The sequence below is a fragment of the Arachis hypogaea genome, chromosome 14, assembly GCF_003086295.3.
Source record: "Arachis hypogaea cultivar Tifrunner chromosome 14, arahy.Tifrunner.gnm2.J5K5, whole genome shotgun sequence".
Lineage (NCBI taxonomy): Eukaryota > Viridiplantae > Streptophyta > Magnoliopsida > Fabales > Fabaceae > Arachis > Arachis hypogaea.
The window spans coordinates 139,257,669-139,279,260 of NC_092049.1; the positions used below are offsets into that span (position 1 = coordinate 139,257,669).

At 25.5% G+C, this 21,592-nt stretch overlaps 3 protein-coding genes across 3 annotated transcripts; all 3 read right to left on the reverse strand.

The window, feature by feature from the left end:
* Positions 1–378: 378 nt before the first annotated feature.
* On the reverse strand, positions 379–1,876 carry LOC112744631 (uncharacterized). Its single transcript, XM_025794305.2, has 3 exons — positions 1,522–1,876; positions 1,222–1,310; positions 379–1,066 (listed from the first exon to the last, which is right to left on the reverse strand). Exons 1-3 carry the CDS (start codon positions 1,543–1,545, stop codon positions 910–912), a joined length of 270 nt encoding a protein of 89 aa, XP_025650090.1. The 5' UTR covers positions 1,546–1,876; the 3' UTR covers positions 379–909.
* A 1,005-nt stretch (positions 1,877–2,881) lies between these two features.
* LOC112744632 (protein DOWNY MILDEW RESISTANCE 6-like) lies at positions 2,882–8,011 on the reverse strand. Its single transcript, XM_025794306.3, has 4 exons — positions 7,727–8,011; positions 6,638–6,888; positions 4,409–4,730; positions 2,882–3,241 (listed from the first exon to the last, which is right to left on the reverse strand). Exons 1-4 carry the CDS (start codon positions 7,970–7,972, stop codon positions 3,008–3,010), a joined length of 1,053 nt encoding a protein of 350 aa, XP_025650091.1. The 5' UTR covers positions 7,973–8,011; the 3' UTR covers positions 2,882–3,007.
* Positions 8,012–10,556: 2,545 nt separating this feature from the next.
* On the reverse strand, positions 10,557–18,759 carry LOC112744633 (protein DOWNY MILDEW RESISTANCE 6). Its single transcript, XM_025794307.2, has 4 exons — positions 18,429–18,759; positions 14,774–15,024; positions 12,490–12,814; positions 10,557–10,972 (listed from the first exon to the last, which is right to left on the reverse strand). Exons 1-4 carry the CDS (start codon positions 18,654–18,656, stop codon positions 10,733–10,735), a joined length of 1,044 nt encoding a protein of 347 aa, XP_025650092.1. The 5' UTR covers positions 18,657–18,759; the 3' UTR covers positions 10,557–10,732.
* Between the last annotated feature and the right edge of the window lie 2,833 nt (positions 18,760–21,592).

The window sequence follows — 21,592 nt, forward strand, 5'->3', positions numbered from 1 at the left end:
GGTTTCTGCATGGCTGTCTGGGTTTAAAGCCTTTGGCAATTATTAAATCCAATGAACCCAATAGTAGGCCCAACATTGGGGATTTTATTATCCAAAAATAATATCAATGTCAATTAATTATACGATCATTTAAAAATTAATAATTTTTTAACGAAGTCAACTATAATTTAATATTTAATTATTTTAATTATCAATAATTTTTTAACAAAGTCAACTAAAATTTAATATTTAGTTATTTTTGTTAAAAGAAGCTCATTTTTTTTAGTACAAAGTTAATTTATTTTTTTATAGATAGTTTTATCTGTATTTACAATTTTTCTAAGTATATATAGTTATTTTTTCAAAAGATAATCATCCCGATTAAAATTAAATATATAGTAAAAACAAAACAAACGACTTTACATATATTTTTTATTGTAAACAAACAACCAATTTTTATATATAACAAAGGAAAAAAATTGATATGTTCAACAAATTTTTTTTTTCGTTTTACATTTAAGGTAAAAATTCAGGTGAAGTCGACTTCACGTAAAATTGATATCTGAGAGCCGTTAGATGAAAATTTAGTAAAATCAGTTAAATCATCTAATGACTCTCCAGTATCAACTTCACGTAAAATCGACTGTACCTAAATTTCAACCTACATTTAAACCAGCGTTAACTAATACACACACTCTCTATTACCTAAAATGATCTTATTTTTGGACACTAACAACGTACAGACGCTTGCAAAATATTAAAATACACAAATGAGAAGTAAGGTTTGATGGCTGAAAATCCACGTGCATTTATATAAAGTTGATATTCAAAAATTGTTAGATGATTTAACAAATTTAATTAAATCATTATCTAACAGTCTTTAATTATCAACTCCACATAAAATTATTGGAATTTTAATGGAGGCCGGATTCATGATGATTTATCTTGGCGACTGAAGAAGTGGTTGATGGTTGGCATAATCTCGGGTGGTCGAGTGCGAAGGAACTTCCTCAGCCCATGCTCTACGTATTTCTCTCCCTCTTCTCGGTTCTCTAACACTCCCATGTTCCTTCGAGCTTTGCTCACCCTATAATTATATTCATTTCTTCAACAAATTCAAGTAATAGTATATAGTATATTATTGTATGTAACATAACATATATGAAATGTCAAAAAAATTATACTTAAGGATAAGTTAAACATTTCATATATTAGTTGTATGTAATTGAATTTGAATTTTACCTAACATCAGGGTTCCTTATCAAATTTCGTGATAATTGAAAGACGCACATACTCGTCACAAATGTCATTGCCGCCATTAGAGGGTAAACCTGCACATTCACGTCCATATTCATATTAATTATATTAATGACATAACTAATTAACTTTATTAGCATCAAAATATAAAGTAACACATATAACTGACTTGGAATAATTAACGTAACAACCTTTTAAAACAGTTAGAAATATCATATAATAATTAATTATATATCTAAGAAGTCGTTAATATAAGATAAATAAAACATAACATGGTGTATATACCTCAGGTTTCATCCAACGCCCCATTAGTTTAGGAAATTTGTCTCCTTAATCCTTATATCCTTGGGAAAAAGAAAGAGATGAAATGCCTCCTTTGCTTCTTGGATTTCAAAATATTTGGTTGATTATTTGATCTAATTTTCTTTTCATGGTTCTTCCTGTGTGCTATTCATGTCTATATATATATATAATATATAGTAGAATTTGTAGCTATCACTTTGTAATTAATTAAGGAAACTTGGCATGCAAGGTGGCATTTAAAATTTAAATTACAGTGTGCTGTGTTCAAAGGTAAAGTATTTAACATTCATTAGTTAGTAACATGAAACCAGGGGCTTGCCTCATGTTTTTGCATGATACTATGTATTCTTTATAAGCTAATAATATTATTAATTAATTGATTAAAATACGTAGAGGAAAAATATATATAATATAATTGACCTTATGGACCTACCAATAGAGTTGTGTGATTTTGACCCAGAACAAGACCTTGACAAATTAGTAATGACAACTATAACGAGAATGTTCCATTTTGAATAAAATAATAAATTTTGACAACTAATTTGATTGGTGAGAAAGAGATCAGATTAGGACAATGGAAATCACTTCCACCCTTTCGCTTCTGAAAGTACTAAGAATTTCATTTCATTATTGGATAAGGCTTAGTTTATTTATATAAAATATACTTTAGTATTTCTTTTTTTTTTTTCAATTTGAATTGGCGTCTTTCCTGGTGTTTGAAACGGTTTATTATTAGCTTTACCATTTTAGAAGTGTATTAAAATTTTTCATTTCATGAAAAGATTAATTTATATTATTATACTATGGCGACTTGCATTTGCTTGATATTGATATTTTGGTCCATCAATTGAAACATTGGTTTGGACTATACGTATTTTATGAGTTTATCTTGTACGAATTGTTTTAAATTTCATATCTCAAAATTATTTTTAAATGTGTTTTCTTTAATTAAGATATGAAAAAATTTCTGTGTACATATATATTTGCATTAGTTAATTGCTTTTCTTAAAAACAAAAAATTTAAAGTATAAGGTAATAAACTAATTTAAACATGAATTTGATTTTGTCGATTCGTGGTGACATTAAGTATTGTAAATTTTTTTTAAATTAAATTTTTCTAATACTAATTTAATTTATTTAATAAATAAATAAATAAATAATTAATTTAACAAGAAATTAAAAAATGTGATTATTAATATTACATATTACCAAAATTCTAAGGGATAGTAATACCAATATATTCTTTGAGTTGTTTTAAATTATCAAACATTTTTAAAGCCTTCAAACTTATTATATTTGGCAATTAAGCAAGGTTAATTGGAGATTAATTTCAAGAACTATAGAAAAATTTGGGTAGTGCTGGCAAACACTCAATTCCCCAATAACTTAATTATCGAAGATATTATTATATACTCATATATGCATGGAAACATAATTAGGGTGTCTAGATTGAAGCAAAGGTTATTAATTAAGGGAGTAATAATTGAGGTTCAATGTCTGGACCCTTGGTCATGAAAATTGTTAAGAAGTCTGAATATGTTATGGATTTGTAGATTGGGGGATGGAGAGTTATCAAAGCCTTTGCAGGTTCAATAATCGTTTCATTTGTTGGACGGATGAAATAGGCCACAGTGGTTCTTGCACTCTCACAGTTTGTTACAACACGATGTTCAGCGCCGATCAACCTTCCATTGCTAATTATCTACACATATCAAAACTTTCAATTATTACTAGAAGCAAAAAATAATTAGTGGCTAAGAAACTTTTTTATTGTGCGATCTTTTATGGAACGAGTAAAATTAGATTCGTCTTAATTTGATCTGATTTTAAATATAGACGGAGTCTATTTTTAAAATTCTTATCCGATCATAAATTTAACAAAACTTCATTACTTTTAGTCCACAATAATATCATATCTAGACCGATTGAAAATCGGATCCATATGAAACCTAAACTTAAAAAAAAAGGATAAAAGCAATTTGTTATCAATAAAACTTAAAATACAGAACTAAAGATTCACACAAATTTATCTTATATAAATTCCAATTCATAATCTCTAAAATCAAATTTATATTTTAAATAAATAATTTTATTACATGATGAAGTTTTTATATAACTCAAAAGTTCAAAATTGTGTTTGATTTAAAAAAAAGTTTAGAACAAGACAAATAAAAAAAATCTATATAAATTCATGCAATAAACCATAAAAAAAGTTTTTACATGAGAAGCGTGATAGATATTTAATTATTTATATATTTTTTTATTAGTTTAAAATTTAAAAAAATAATTTTATAAAAGTAGATTTTAGTATGATTATATTACGGTGATTATATATACAACTGTTGTTAAAATTAAAATTATATATTTTTTATTTTAGTTACACTTTTTTTAAGCAATACTTTTTTAAAAGTATTATTTAATAATAAAAAAATATTATTTTAATTTTAACTACACTTTTTAAAACACTATAATTACTATAATTACCGTAGAATAATAATACTAGAATGACCCTTTCATAAAAAGTACATATGTAAATAAAATAAATTACAATTTATTAATTTAAAAATTGTATATCAAAATAATTTTATTTAATAACTAATTTGTTATGTTAAGAGGCTTAAACTTTTAAAGAAATTAATTACACCGAAACTACTCTATAAATACCAATTCTATCAGCATCAAACTTGAGAGAAATAAAAGTTATTAGCAAGGATAGACAAAAGATAACCTGCTGAGTAATTAACTTAGTGGTTTATCATGTTACTATTATTTTTGTGTTTAGAATTGCGTAAAAGATGATTAAAATATTATTTTAAAATGAAATATAAAGATAACAAGAAATAGTTAGAGAAATGAATATAATATATACCTGTAAGAGAAGTCCAATGTTAACTACAAAAGCATTTGGAATTGGTTCAACTCCAATCCATTCCCCATCTTTGAAAACTTGAAGTGCATTTATATCTTTCTCTTGCAGAAGAATGGTAAGAAGGGTTGGGTCCCTATGCTTTGGAGCTCCCAATGTTAAACTTGGTTCTGGGCATGGAGGGTAATGATGAGTTAGCAATAATGGACTTTCACTAAGTCCACCATTGCAATATTCTCGATCAAGTCCTAGTCCTTCACATAACACCTCCAATATTTTCACTCCCAATTTTCTCATTTCTTCTGTATATCTCTCAACTACTTCACTGTCATAATCCACTATTTTTTGTTAATTCCAATGATTAATTAATTTAACAGTTTAATTTAATTAGTAATTATTCTAAAAATATAAGTTTAATTATTCTGTTGGTCTCTATAATTTTATTAAATTTTTAATTAGATCACTGTACTACTTTTTTTTTCGATTAAGTCCTTATACTACTTTTAATTTTGTAATTAGGTTATTTTCATTAAAAAAAAAACGTTAAAATTGACATAATATTTCTTTCAAAAAATATGTGGCCAAATATCTAATTAGGTTCTTATGAATACTTTTAATTTGCGAAAAAATATTTAGTTAAATTTAACCATTTTTACACTGAGAATGGCCTAATTATAAAATTAAAATTAGTGTAGGGACCTAATTAAAAGAAAAAAAATATAAGGATCTAATTGCAAAAACTATAGGACCAACAGAATAGTTAAACAAAAAAATATATGTTATCGAAATAATTTTTTTAGTGATTTTTCTTTCTTGATAAGTACTATATATATATATACTATGGTTAGTGATATTATTTTTTCTTGTTTAGCTAACACTTAATGAAATTGAGGAAATTTCGATGTTATTGTTGAGAAAAATGGAAACAATTCTAAAATTAACATTGGTTGCGTTTCTAAAAGGAGTGAAATGGAATCAGAAATTTGATTTGTGATATATGATATGATATTTAATTAAATAGAACAATCAGGCATTAGGAAAAATAATAAAATTAAATCATTGTCAACCAATACATCAAATTCCACAATAATGAAAGCATATCTGATACGAATCGAAGGATTCATATGAATATATAGTGATTGATGTGAAGGTTTTGCAATTTATATTCACTTAAATGTGACCACAAAGAGAATATATTAAATAAAATTTCATTTCTTGATGAGAAATAGAAATTCAAAACAATTAAATGACATCATATCGTCATCATCATTTCGTTCATCAAACTATCAAAACCAAACCTTCAAACCTAGAATTTAAGCTCGAACCGTATATTGATAACTAAATTTCTAAGAATACTATTAATATTAATAAATTAGCAAAACCTACTATTAATAATGTTTTAGTTATTTTTTTAATTAAGGTGAAAGTTTTATTTCTAACTCCTTCCGCATGACCATCGATGGAAGGGAGGTGATTTAAGAATCGGAGACAATTTATTGGTGAAAATAAAAGAGTAATTAAATATTTAAATTGATTCTTGAAAAATTTTAGATCAAATATTTTGGTCTACGATAAATTTTTATTTTTTAAAAATTTTTAAAAATTATTTTCGTCGAACAAATTAGTTTTTTCGTCACTTTCAACCAAATATAAGTCTTTAACACTTTTATTATAAAACGATTAGATCAAAAAAATATTATTATAAGATAAATTAATTTTTATTCTAAATAATAAAAAAATTAATCCATCTGATGAGAATAATTCTTGAAGAATTTTAAAGAATAATTTATTAGAGACCAACGTATTTGATATAAAAAGTTGGTTTAATTATTTTGTTGATTTTTATAGTTTTGCGAAATTTTTAATTAAATTTCTATATTTTTTTTTAATTGGGTCCTTGCACCAATTTTTTTTTTCAATTAGGTCCCTATTAACAGTAATTGGTTTAATTATATAGGGACTCAATTAAGAAAAAAAATTGGTACAGAGACCCAAATAAAAAGAAAAAAAAAGTATAGGAATCCAATTAAAAATAAAATTTGGTGCAAGGACTCAATTAAAAAGAAAAAAAATATAAGGACCTAATTGAAAATTTTGCAAAACTATAAGACTAACAGAGTAATTAAATCTAAAAAATTTTTGAGGAATAATTTGGATGTTTGATGAAATAAAAAATTGGTGTTTAATAAAAAGAAGAAATGAGTGATATAATTGATGGATTTGAAGATATACCGATATGTATCAGGCTTTTGAGGCCAAAAGTGGATGAATTGACGAGAAGGTGGACAAAGGTGTCTCAAAGTGTCCCTCCAAAACTGAATGGCATCTTTGTTATTAATCTCACGGCTTGAATACAGTTTGCAGCTTCCATTTGGATCCTTCGAACTTTCCCTCATCTTTTCCTCTGCTGGCATGCCGTGGAATTCCTTCAATACATTCATTGTATCTTCTATCAACTCCTTAGAAACTCCATGGTTCGTAACCTAATTACATAATCAAATCCATTACTTTCATCTTAATAAACAAATTAATATGTATTTTTTTTAATTATTCAATTGGTTGTTATAGTTTTACTAAAGTTATAATTAGATTTTTATATTTTTTTAATTTTATAATTAGGTTATTTCATATTAAAAATATTAAAATTAATCGAATATTTTTTCTAAAAAATATATAGTCAAAAATTTAATTAGATCTTTAATTATAGATACATTCAATTTAGAAAAAAATATTCAGTTAACTCTAATATTTTTTTATACTAAAAATGATTTAATTACAAAATTTAAAATAATATAAAAACTTGTTTAAAAAAATATATAAAAATTTAATTACAAATTTAATAAAATTATAGAGACCAACAAAATAATTAAACCTTTTTTGTTCTTGTCATCACAAAAAAATGAAGCATGTGGCTAAGCCCTCATATTTCACTACACCACCAGGGACAAATAGCGGCGGTTTTGGGGGGATTTTGTGACAATTTCACAGTTATATATTTATAAGCAAAGATTTATATAATCAAATGTAACTTTTTTCACAGTTATGAAAATAATTTTACACAGGAAAAAAATGATATATTTGACTATTTGTGTCCATAATGTAAAAAATAGATAAAAAATAAACCTTACACCAACAATAATGCAAATAAAAATCAAGCTTATAAGTTATAAATAAAGCAACACTTCTCCAAAATTTAAGCTAAATTAAACATCCATTTCAAATACATATATGTGAGATTATTCAAGAAGAGAGAAAAGATTATTTAAAGTAGAAAGTGGCATGCAATTTATTGGCAATCTTGAATACAATAATAAATTAAACCTGAAAAAATCCATATTGCTCGGAAGCTCTCAAAATTTGACCAAGAACTTCAACATGATCATGTACTCCGAGATCCACCACCGGAATCGTCTTGCCGGAAGCAACAACAGCCGTGCCGGGTCTACTTTCCGGTGGTTGCACATAGGATAAGGGCACTGAGGAATGAAGATGGAACCAGCTAGATACAAGCATTTGATCCATGTTCTCCTGAATTTGTGCACCAATAATATTGTGTGAACCATGCATTATTGAGAAGTTTAATTCTTGTATCCCTTAATATATGGATTGACGAAAAATAAAAAATAAATAAATAAAAGACCACATTATAATTATTATGTATGAAAGATGAAATTTTTGACTATTAAAAAGTTAAAGGCATCACTTAATATATAATTAATAATATATGTGTTGGTTGCCATGTGGGAAAGTTTATCATATACATAAAAGTATGTACACTTTGACTTATAATTTTAAGACTTTAAAGTCTATTAAAATTATAAGGCCACCACCTCACCATCATGATCTGCTTCAATAAATAATTGTTACTCAAAATTATTTATCAATTAATTGAATTTATAATAATTAATCACATTGTGATTATCTACCCAAAAAAAGAAAAAAACCATATTGCCATTATCAGAAATAGATATTTTATTGCTGAAAAATGATGAATGGTTGGTTTGTTTGAACTTTATTTCAAAATAATTATAAATAAATATTATAAAAAATCATAGAATTACATTGTTATCAATTGACAAGTTAATTCAACCAGTTATTGAAATTAAAAAGAATCAATGCATTAAAATAATATAATGTTATTAGTAAATAATAAAATAATAGGAAATAGTTTGGCCTATCTTTTTCTTTTTCTCCTAATTTAGAGAATTGATGCATGTGGATGCGCAGCTGACTTTATTTTGAAAAATTAGACTGCGTTTTGTTTATGATTAAGAAACTGAAATAAAAATACAAAGACACAAAATTATGTTCGATAAAAAAGATATAGACAGAAACAATGTGTTTAACTGTCTAGCGACACTGAATTAGTATATTTTGTGTTTATTCTGATAAAAAAAATACAAAGACATTAATAAGAGATACAATTTATTTTTTATTTTTTTTAAATTTTTTATAATTATATTTTTTATTATTATATTTTTTGTCTTAAATTTTTTAAATAAAAAAAATAAGAATAAATTAAATTTTCATAATTTGTTCTAGTTTATCATCAAATAGAATATAAGAATATAAAATTTTGTGTTTTTGTCCTTTATATATTGTTCTCAATATCTTGTCTTATCCTATTCTCAGAATGCAGCTTTAAATTTGTACAAGTTATATATATAAAATTGGATAATAATTATTTTAAAACTTTCTTCTTCGTATATACCAAGGTACTATATACCAAAATTAAATGAAAAAAAGGGTACATAATCATCATCATCATTCTGATATAATTAGCTGGGCACAGCCTTTGTAGTTATGAATATTTATGAATGAGAATCGTAATTCTTAATAATATATATAAATTCATACAATAATGATGATCATTATGAACATAACTTATTTATCAATGATTGTGAACGAATTGTAACAATAATTCATTCTAAAAAGTAACCGACAACTTGCGGGTTTGGTAAAGTTCCAATACTATATTTTAACATTATTTTAAGTTTAAAGTTTTTCAACTGTCATTCGAGGAATCCACGGTATTATTCTTTGTCTTCTCAAACTTCTAGAGCTAACAACAAAAGCAAATCCAAGAGGGGATATGGAACAATGATTTTCAGCACAAAAATGATGACAACATGTTGCCTATCCTTTTGTAAACTTTCTTTATATGCATGAAAAGTATATATGTTACCCAAAGGCATATCATGGAGGGAAAAAAAATTGCATGTATGTCAATTACGATGATTGAGGTGAAAGATTTCATCAAAACCCTACTTAGGGATTCATCATGGATTGTTTATTAACCTTAATTTGATCTATTTTTTCAAGAAAAAAAGTGAGTTAATTTACACTATTAATCACTCTTGGATTAAAATAATAGGACTAAAAAATAATAAATATTACAAATTTAAAGGTAATTAAAATATTACTTTATAACTTAAATAACATTTTTCGGTTTGGATGATTTTTTTTCATTTTTTTTAGTTTCGATATTAAATTACTAATACTCATATTTTATTTTGAGTTTAATTTTGATTTACTGACGGTGTAAAAATCACATTCATTTTTTTGGATGACTAATTTAAAATGTAATTATTTTTGTTAATGTGACAGTACATAATTAAATGCATATATAAAATTATTTTACACTGACAATGCATTAAAATTAATTTTTTTTATTTTTATTACAAAAAATTTGATTAATTTAATCTGAATTGAATGAAGCTACATAAAATTATAAAAATTGTATGTACAATTATTTTTATATAAATTTAATAATTTAAAATTATTAAATAATTTAATATATTTAATTAAATTATCATCTAATATTTTATGTACATAATTTATAGAAGGCTCTTAATTACAATTTCTTTTAACAATGTAATAACGCATATGAAATTAGTTAATTTTAGTGTCAACTATAATCATAGGGATTGAAGGTGTCAAAGGAAAGACATAAACCTTAGCTATTCTATAATCATCTTGGCACGGTGAAAAATTAGATAATTTTTTAATCACACAAATCATCATAAAAATAATAATATTTAATTACATAATAAAATAATAAAATAATTTTGCAAATGTGTGCATCATCATAATCAAATTTAGCTTATATGATAAAGTGTGTTATAACATTTACTAATCAAATTTCTCAGGATCAACTTCAAAGCTCATCAACTTATATTATATTACAAACACACCATAGAAGTTTACACAAAACGATTAGCTAGTATATATAGTATATCAAAATTTGCATATACTTGTCCTAAAAAATGAACAGGGAATACCTACATAGAGATCACACATGAATTTGGATTAAGAGGCAAATTAAAACTAGTTGTGTAACTCTGATTCAACTTTGGGACCCTTGTGGAAGAAATTTGTACGAAACTCTTCATATGACATGGATTTGTATATAGTTTGTTGGGTGCTTGCGTTGACCAATAAATCATTTGCAGGTTCTATGATGCTTTCTTTTGATGGGTTCATGAAATAAGCAACAGATGTTCGTGCATTCCTTAAATTTGTCACAACCCGGTGTTCCGCACCAATCAACCTTCCATTACTAATTATCTGTGTATGAGTAAACAAAAACGTTATTTAATTAATTGCATTTGTTTGAGAAGAAAAATAACTTAGTCAATTTGTTATATCTTCAGGGTTCAATTTTAGAGGAAGAATGTAATTTAACAACATTTTCGGAAGTGAAAACTCAGGTGCAGTCGACTTCATGTGAAGTTGATAGTTGAGAGTCGTTAGACTAAATCAGTCAAACTATCTAACGGCTCTCAACTATCAACTTCACGTGAAGTTGACTGCACATGAGTTTTCACCTTTCTAGAATAAGATAGAAGAGTGGTAGAGTAGTTAATAAGAATAAGTTCTCTAGTTAGTTTATAAATATAAAAAAATTTTTACAATTATAAAATAATTTTTGGAGTAGTTGAATTAAGTTTAGCGGTATACATAATTAAGGTTAATAAAAAAAACAAACCTATTTTTAGTTAAAAAAAATTGGTTTAGGTTAATAAACTAAATGGATTTTTATTTTTTCATTTAAAAATCGAGTTTTCATTTAGAAACCGATTTTTTTGTTAAAAATCTGATTTCTCTATTTGGAAACCAATTTTTCATTTAAAAACCGGTTTTCTATTTAAAAACTGATTTTATAAAAAATTATATTTAAACTGAACTTTGACATTTTAAAAAATCAATTATTTAATCCTTTTGCTTATTATAACACCGGTTTAAAATTATAACATATTTATGAAAAATATTAGAAGATCGTTAGAATTTATTATTTTTGGCAATCATTTTTAGACATCAATCTAATTTTTTGAGTCTAGTAATTTAACAACATACTTTAATTTTATACTTTTAAATATTAATAATTAATTAAAAAATTAAATTCCGAATTCCAAATCACAAATCATTGAACCCGGTTTGAACCAGCTTAAAAGCCCAATTTTATCAATTCGGTTAACCTCTTTTTAAAATTGGTTATAATTTATGAATCATTTATAAAAATAGATTATTTAAAATTTGATTAAGTCTTTTTAATCAGTTAACCAATTTATTGGTTTTTGATGAATGGCCTTAGAGTCTTAGACTCACTCAATCTTAATATTAATATAATATTAAAGTTTTCATAACTTAAAATTTTAGAATTCGATCTTTATTGACCTAAAAAAAGATTTATTATAAAACAAACAAAAAGAGAAAGAAGATTTATGCAAAAATTCATATAATTAGTTAGAGATATAATCATTTATATATCATTCCTATCAATTTAAACTTAAAAAAAAAAGTGATTTAACGAAAAATTAATCATATACATATTTAGCATAGTAAGAGCTAACATTATGTTGGCCATACTTAAATTTATATGGGTTAAATAGCATATCGAGTTCGAAGTTAGACCCTGTATTATAAAAATATAATAATAACGAAACCTAGGGGCAAAAAAAAAAAAAAAAAAACACTAAGTGGATAGAATAATATTATATTGATGCAAGCTACCCAAAATTAGCACAAATAATGAAAATTGAAAAAAATTTATAAAAGAAACGTTAATTGAAAATAAAATTTACCTGAAAAAGGAGGCCAATGTTAACAACAAAAGCATAGGGAATAGGATCAACACCAAACCATTCATGATCCTTGAGAACTTGAAGTCCACGAACGTTTTTGTCTTGAAGCAGAATTGTGATAATGGAAGGGTCACGGTGTTTGGCTAATCCCAATGTTAGAGTTGGATCAGGGCATGGAGGATAGTGATGAACAACCAATGAAGGATTTTCACTTAGTCCACCACTTAAGAAATATTCTTTCCTAATTCCTAATCCTTCACATAACATCTCCAAAATTTTGAGTCCTAATTTTCTCACTTCTTCGGTATATTTCCCTACAACCTTGCTGAAAAAATGGCAAACTTTTAATTTTAATTTGTTTTTAATATTTTGAATTTATTTGAATTTAAAAGGATTTTTTTTTCTTAGAATGTCCATGTGTCTTATTTGCGATAAAAATTATGCTTAAAATAAAAATTGCGATTTGTTCTATGCATACTCATATGAACTTTGGTATTTCCAATAGAAAAAGGGGAGATACTTGATAAAAATGGATAAAACGTTTTTTTTTTAAAATATTTTTTAGTAATTAAAATTTAACGATTAAACTATATTATTTTTGTTAAAATTATATCAGATAAATTAATTTGATCGAAAAATCGGTAAACCAAATTTTAAACCGATCTAAATTAATATTTTTTTGTAAAAAATGACTACAATAATCTTATTATAAAAAATAATTAAAATACTCTTCTCTCTCTATCTATATATATATAATAACAATAAGAATATTTTAATTATTTTTTATAATAAAAATATTGTAGTTAGTTTTTATAAAAAAAATATTATTTTAGATCAATTCAAGATATAATTTACTTATTTTTTGCCAAATTAATTTATTTGATTTAATTTTGACAAAAATAACACAGTCTAATTAATTATGTGTATTAAATTTTAATTATTAAAAATATATTTTAAAAAGAACATTTTAAATGCCTTTATCTAAATAACTTTAAAAAAAAAGTGAGAACCTAAAAGCATAACTTTGTTATATTTTCACTACAACAATTATATTTTCCCCATAAAAATTTTAAAATAAATTAGAAATAAAAACATAACTTAAGATAGAAGTAAAATTGATCCCAACTTTTAATATTGTATGTGGACCGTACCATTCAATTTTTAATGTTTTATGAGGAGGGGGTTGTTGATTATGATATAGGCGATGTGTATATTAATTCAAAGTTATAGTATCTAAGTAATTGAATAATAACCTTGTGGAAAATTTAATTAATATATCAGGCTGGATTTTTTAAATGTTCACGTTAATTTCTACACCATTTCACTGTCATCCTATCTATTGTGAGCGATGACTGTGATGCGATTCAACTTTTCTTATGATGCAAGCAAATTTGAATTTTATATATTATACTATTATTATATGCAGCCGTAGTCAATTTAAACACATAAAATCACCTTCATCATATCCAAAGTAATGAAATTGACCACGTCAAAGACAGGAAGATACTAAAAGTCTAAAACTTTTCTTCCAAAGTACGTACCCAAATAAAATATCACACAATAAAAGAAGTGTTATTTGAAAAAATCTTTGAGACATTATATTCTTACAATAATCAAGTATGTTTGTAAAAGGAATAAAATGATATAATAATCGAAAATTGAAAAATTTATACTTATAAATAGATTATCATATATATAGGTAACTTTTATTCTAAAAAATATAAAACTTAAGTTTTGATTATTGCTATTAGGCATATATTAGTTTAGGTTTAATTACTCTGCTGGTCCTTATAGTTTCGCAAAATTTTCAATTAGATCCTTATACTTTTTTTTTTCTTTTAATTCGACCAAAATTTTTTTTAATTGAGTTCCTACACTTTTTTTTTCTTTTATTTAGGTCCTTGTACCAATTTTTTTTAGTTGGGTCCCTATAAAATTAAGCTAATTATTACTAAGAGGGACTTAATTGAAAAAAAAATTAGTGCAGGAACCCAATTAAAAAAAAAGTATAGAGACCTAATTAAAAATTTCACAAAACTATAGGGACCAACAGAGTAATTAAATTATTAGTTTATTAGGTTAAACGTTGATAATCTGACATATCACATCTTATCATGTTAGTATTTGAATTAATCCAATAAATATTTATAAAAGCAAACTAATGTTAGAAACAAACAAAAAATCAAAATTTATAAGGTCCTAATTAAATTTTATATCAGGTGCATATAGTAGTTAGTATAGTAATTGTGAAAAGTGTGAAATATGGAAGTTTATTAAAATTTACCGGTAATTTGATGGTTTATTAGGCCAATATTTGATGTATTCTCTTGAAGGAGGACAAGGATGTGTTAATGTGTCCTTCCAATAATGAACAGCATCTCTTCTGTGGTTCTCACCACTTGTGTAGAGTTTGCAACTTCTATTTGGGTCCTTTGAGCACTCATTTAACTTCTCCTTTGATGGCATGGAATGAAATTCTTTAAATATGTTCAGCACATCATCCATTAAATCTCTGCTAACTCCATGATTGATAACCTACTTCACACATGGATTTGGATTAATTAGCCATTATATAGATATACTATTACATGAATATAATGTTCCCATTAGTTATAGAGAGATTGAAGGAAATATGTTTATTGAATTTTTTCATCCAGATACAACAATTGATACACATATTTATACTGATAATTATAATTATAATACTAACAATTTCATATCTACTGCACTAACCTTCAACTATATTAACTTAATCTATTAATATTATATTCTGATATCTAACTTAATTCACTAATATGATATTCTAATATCCTCTTTTAAATTCAAGTGAAAGCTAAAAATACCATCTTGAGTTTAAATATTAGATTCTGAAAATATGTAAGACGATGAGTTTTAGTAAAGATATCAGTTATTTAATTTATAGTTCCAACAATAATTAGACGAATAGCACCAATAAAAAGTAATTGTTGTACAAAATGACAATTATTTTTAATATATTTAATACATTCATGAAAGACATCATTATAGACAATATGAATAACACTTCTATTATCACAATAGATGATTAGTGAAAAAAATATATAGCTCCCAAATTTTCAAAGAGCCAACGAATTGCAACGATTTTAGCAGAAGCATCAGCTAGAGCACGATATTCTGCTTCTATACTTGATCGAGCAGTAAAAATTTATTTCTTAGCACACCAGGAGATTAGAGAGTCGCCAAAAAACAAACAATAATCTGTAGTAGAACAGCGATTAATGGGACAGATCACCAACCCAATCAGTATCAGAATATGCTTGAAGGGTTAAAGAAGATTGAGCGGAAAAATGAAGATACTAAAATATAATACGTTTAATATAACGAAGAATCCCAAGAATAACAGCATAATAAGTAGTACGTGGTGCTGATAAAAACGGGCTAACAACATGAACAACTTAGGCAATATTTTTCACATCCATCTGACTTAGAGATCATAGAGTGCCATGTCAACTGACACATCAGATGCCACTTCAGCAATATATTAACACATAGAAGTACAAGAGAGGAGAATATAACACGTCAAGTTGGTGAGTCAATAGAAAAATGACGTCAGCAAACACGGATAAAAAACGGGTTAGATCTAGATTCATTTATTTGCGAATAATCCTTATTAGCAAGATCAGAACCGTTTATTTGATATTCTAATCGAACAGTGTAGACGAAATAAAATTAGAATCGTTAATCTTTTAAACAGAAACCTGACAGTAGATAATAAATCTGGAAAGCTGATGGAGGGATAAAGGCAACAGTCTTGTGAAGGTGTGTGTAAGCATGTGCAACCTCTGACGGTGATGGTTTTGGGTGCGTTGGACTCACAACAATGTAGTAACAAGGATAGATCAATTGGCAAAAACAAAAAATGATAGAGGCTTGATGAAACGAACCAGAAAAATAACGGTAATGGAGCAGAATGTACAGAAGAGCTAGGTGGCAAAATTTCTTCAATTGAGTTCAAAAAAACAAGAGGAATAAAAAAAATGTGGTGATTTACGAGAAATGATGTCTAAAGAATGATCAACACGGAAGAAAAAGTTGCTACACTGAAAAAGAAAACTGCCAGAAACTAAATAAAAAAAAATATTTTTAATACCAAGTTATTAACAGAAAAATTGAAAGAAATGTGTTTATTTTTCTTCATCTGATGTAATAATTGGTATACATATTTATACTGATAATTACAATTATAATACTAACGACTATCTATGCCTACTGTACTAACCTTAGCTTTAACTGTATTAACTTGATTCACAAATAATATTATACTTAATATCTAATCTACTTCAAATATTTTAAGAATGATGCTATATATATTTAAATCTTTTTATAAATCAAATTTAATTAAGTTAAACAATAAAATTTAGAATAATATTAATTATAACTAAATTTTTTTATATTAGACTAATTTAATTAAATTTAACTAACAAAAAGACTTAAATTTATAATATTATTTATACTCTAATACCATTAAAGCAAAATACACATGAAATTGTGGTTAGAATAATACAATATCATTTAGCCATATTTTTAGAGAAATTAATATTATTTTAATTTTTTCTTGTAATTGATTAATATTTGTAGTTTGAACGTGAAATTAATAGTTACTATCATTTATTATCACACCTTTTAATGCGACCACCGGAATATGATGCAATATAACTTACCTGCTCCCCTAAGATACCACCTAGCCATACTTTTTACCACGTACGAAAATAAGGCACCATTTCATTAAAATAATTGGTTATTTATTTGAACAAGTTGATGCATTAGAAAACAAATTTATATGAATGTTAGTTCTCTTCTCTTTCTATTTGGTATATATAAAATTAGTAAAATTAAATTACTTTTCTCCAACTTGAATTGACATTAATTGAGCCTCTCTCCCTCTGATCATGACTTGATGAGATGTTGAATTAATTATGAATTAAGTTGTAATTTCCTATTTAGTATTCAGTCTCTTTAATTCAAACTATGTCGTACGTGTGTATGCTTAGTATGAAATATTTCCAACTTGCTGTTCCATGAAGCCATGCGTTACTACGTACTTAATTGTGAGTTAGGGGAAAAAAGAAAAAAGAAAAAAGAAAAAAAAAACCTTGAAAGAGGGATCTTGTATCTATCATAAAAGCTAACTATTCATCAATAGCTATAGGTTCTATCTTTGCTTAAAGTTTGTATTAATTATTTTTTTCTTTATTTTTCACTGTTCCAAAAACTAATCTAAAAAGACTCGAATTCGCGACTTTTAGGTGTATACGGAGAAACTATGTTATTTGAGTTATAAATTGTTGGCATTTTTTTATTTTTTTACCAAAGATAAGAACGCTCGAACCCGCGACTTCTTTGGTAAGTATGAGGAGGTTATGCCGTTTGAGCTATAACTAATTGGCGACTAACCCAATTTGATTAAGTTTGTATTAACTATATAATCTATTATTTTTATTTATAAAATTTAGAACATTAAAAAATTTATTCATAAAATAAAATTAACATTGTATTCACAAAAAATAAATAAATTAACATGGTGAAAATTCAGGTGCAGTCGACTTCATGTGAAGTTGATAGTTGAGAGCCGTTAGATGATTTGACTGATTTGACTAAATTTTCATCTAATAACTCTCAACTATCAATTTCACGTGAAGTCGACTACACCTGAGTTTTCACCGTGTTAAAACTTTCAAAAGGCTAACAAATGCGCCTATGAACAAAATCAACACTCAAATAATTTTGTTTATAGAAGATATATTTTATAAATATAAAATTAGTTTCATTCATGGCTAAATTTTTTAGACTTGAAAATTCTTATGAATAAAAATAATAGTTTAATCAATATAAATATATAGAATAATTAGATACACGGTAGAGTAGAGGAAATTAAATTAAAGAAATGCATGTATGTATACCTGGAAAAATCCATACTCCTCAGAAGCTTTCAAAATTTGGTTTATGATGTCAGCATGATGATGATGATGATGTTCCTCAAGATCGACGACCGGAATGGTCTTACCGGAAGAGATGAAGAGTGTACCTGGTCTAGTTTCCGGTGGTTGCAAGTAAGATGAGGGCACGTTTATGGAAGAATGATGAAGATTAACCCAATTAGCTAGGAGCATGTCATCCATGGCTTCCATATATTAAATTAATTAAACCCTATTATTAGCAATAAATAAGAGTTTAATTCCCTCAAGCTATTCGCCTTTCTTGCTATAATATATATGTATGGCTTCGGACTTTATGTCTGAAGGATTATAACTTCTATATATATAGAGAGAGATGCCAATCTTGCAAATATTTATTTTATTTTTAATGTTATTATTCTATTAATTAAGTGAATAATATATATGTTTAATTCGATAGTCACTATATAGAACATACATGCGTGTCTGTAAGACTCTATGTAATATACAAATTGGAAATATTTTTTTAAACACATATATAAATTAAATGTCATATAGTAGTGTATCATAATATATTATAAGAGAGTGTGTATTTAATGTAAGGGTGCACAAGACCCGGTCTGGTCCGAAGACCCGGACCGGACCCGATGACTTCGCGGCTAATTTGGCCCGACTTTGTTATAGTCCGATCAGACCCGAGATTTCAATAGATGACTCCGATTATTTATTAAATCGGGTACGGGCCAAGTCTCGGGTCACCCGGTCCCGGCCCGTTGGACCCGTGTAGTTGTTTGCTATTTAATATTTTGTTGTTATTGGTTGGTATGACACTATAAATTATTATTATTATGTTAATCTTGTGTTGGTTGTTAACTTTGTTTTAATTGTCTTTTGAACTTTGAATATTTAATGTGTAATTGATATAATTATTATTATGAAACTTTAAATTATTATTATTAGATTCTAAATTATTATTATGCGAATGTTGCATTGTTATGGAATAATTATTTTTCAAAATTTAGAGGTTCAAAAGATGTAGAATCTAATTTTTAGTGATGTGATAAAGTTGATCAAGATCCGGGCTTCACCCGGTCTAGACCCAGCTTAAGTGTGACCCGAAAGTAACACGATTTTATCGAGTTTAGGATCGGGTAAGAGTCTCATAAATAGACCCGGTCATTATTTAGAGTCGAGTTCGGATCACGGCGAACCCGGCTTCACCCGACCCCATATGCACCCGTAATTTAATGTTAAACTTTAATTAGATAAATGAAAATAAGTTACGTCAGACTTTATTTTTAATAGGTCAGATGTATCATATATAGTTAATTGATTTGAGTTTAACGTATAAGTTGTTATAGATTTTTGTTTAAATATTAAATTTGACCTATTATTTAGTCTAATCTAACTTAAAGACTGTTAAAAAATTTAATAATTTTTTTATAAAAATAAAAAATTTAAGAATATTATTTAAAAAATTATTTTTTAAATAAAATTTAATTATGTATAATATACTAAATTTAATATTTATAAAAAATTTTAAATTTTTAAAATATTTAAAATATATAAAAATATTTATAATAAAATTAATAAATTTAAAATATTTAATAATTTTATTATTAATAAAATGTTATTTAGTAAATTTGAGTCTTATCTATTAATATATTAAAATTTTTATAATAATCTAAATTTAGATCTATTTTATAATAGATCAAGCCAAATATAAGTCAATAGACAAACTTCTCACAGACCATTTAGCCTATTTCCACCCGTAACATTAATTTAGTGATCAAACAACATCGTTTTTTAATTAATGCCCACACGAATCCATGTTTACCGCTGACATATGTACCTGGTATTCAGATACAGTAAATAAAAGTATTGATTAAAAGAAAATTTCAGTGATGTTACATGTCCACATGTTTTATAATTAAGTTCATTCAAATTGATACAAATCCATTAGAAAAATGTGTGCAACACACGTCTCTTCTTTTTTTTCTTTTTTTTTTTTTGTATTTTTTCAATATACAAATTTTATTAGAGAATACAAAAATTTATTGATATAATATATAAATTTTTATATATAATACAAAAAAATTTGTGTATAGTATATAACTTATTAATATAACATAAAATTTTTTATACATAACTCACAAATTTTTTGTACAGATATATTTTGTTAGTTGAATGATTTAATATTTTAGATATATAATTTTACAAAAATTTATATATTATGTGTATTTTATTAATTTAGTGTCAATATTTTAAATATATAATTTTTTAAAAATTTGTGTATTATGTACTAAAATTTGTATGATATACATCAAAATTTCTGTATTTAATAATTTTGCTGATAACATATAGGAAAAAACAAGAAGACATGACAATATTTTATTATTTTTTATACTTAAGATTTTATTTTTTTTAAAAATAATAAAATTAATAAAATCTTTTTACTTTTTCTTTATAAAATCTTAAAATAAAAACATAAAACTAAATACATCCTAAAATTTTAACACAAAATATATTGAACGTATAATAATTATTTATTTACTTTTAAAATTCAGAAAAGAGTCTTAATAAAGACCACTAAGTAAATAGATTAAATATAAAATTAGTTATATATCTTTATTATTGAATAATGTTTAGAAGTATATATATATATATATAGTGTGTATATATTCACTGTATTTAAATTTTATCTTTAAACGATCATTTTCTGAACCTTAAACATATATGAATGATCTAAATAGCCAATTCGTTGGAATTTTTTCTCGAAAAGATTACTCATTAAACTAAGTAGTAGCGGCATTACTTAATCTAGCACAAAAATAAAATGATCAAATAGGAGAAGGAGGCGCAAAAGTTAATTATATTATAATCTATAGTTTTGTTGGGTAAATGCTTTGAAAGGAGAAGACATTATGTTTACAACAAACAACATTCTTTTTCTTTCTTGTTGGACATCCACTATAAATATGGAGCCCAGCAAATTAAAGTAGAAAAATAATGATGAAATGACAAACTTCATGAATTTGGGGGCATAATATTAATTAACAAGCTAATTTGACGTTTCCCTAAATATTATCTACTAAGTGATTTAGTTTTCTTTTATAATTAAAAAGTGTTTAGCAGTGTAGTTACTTAGATGTAGATATAGACTTTCAATT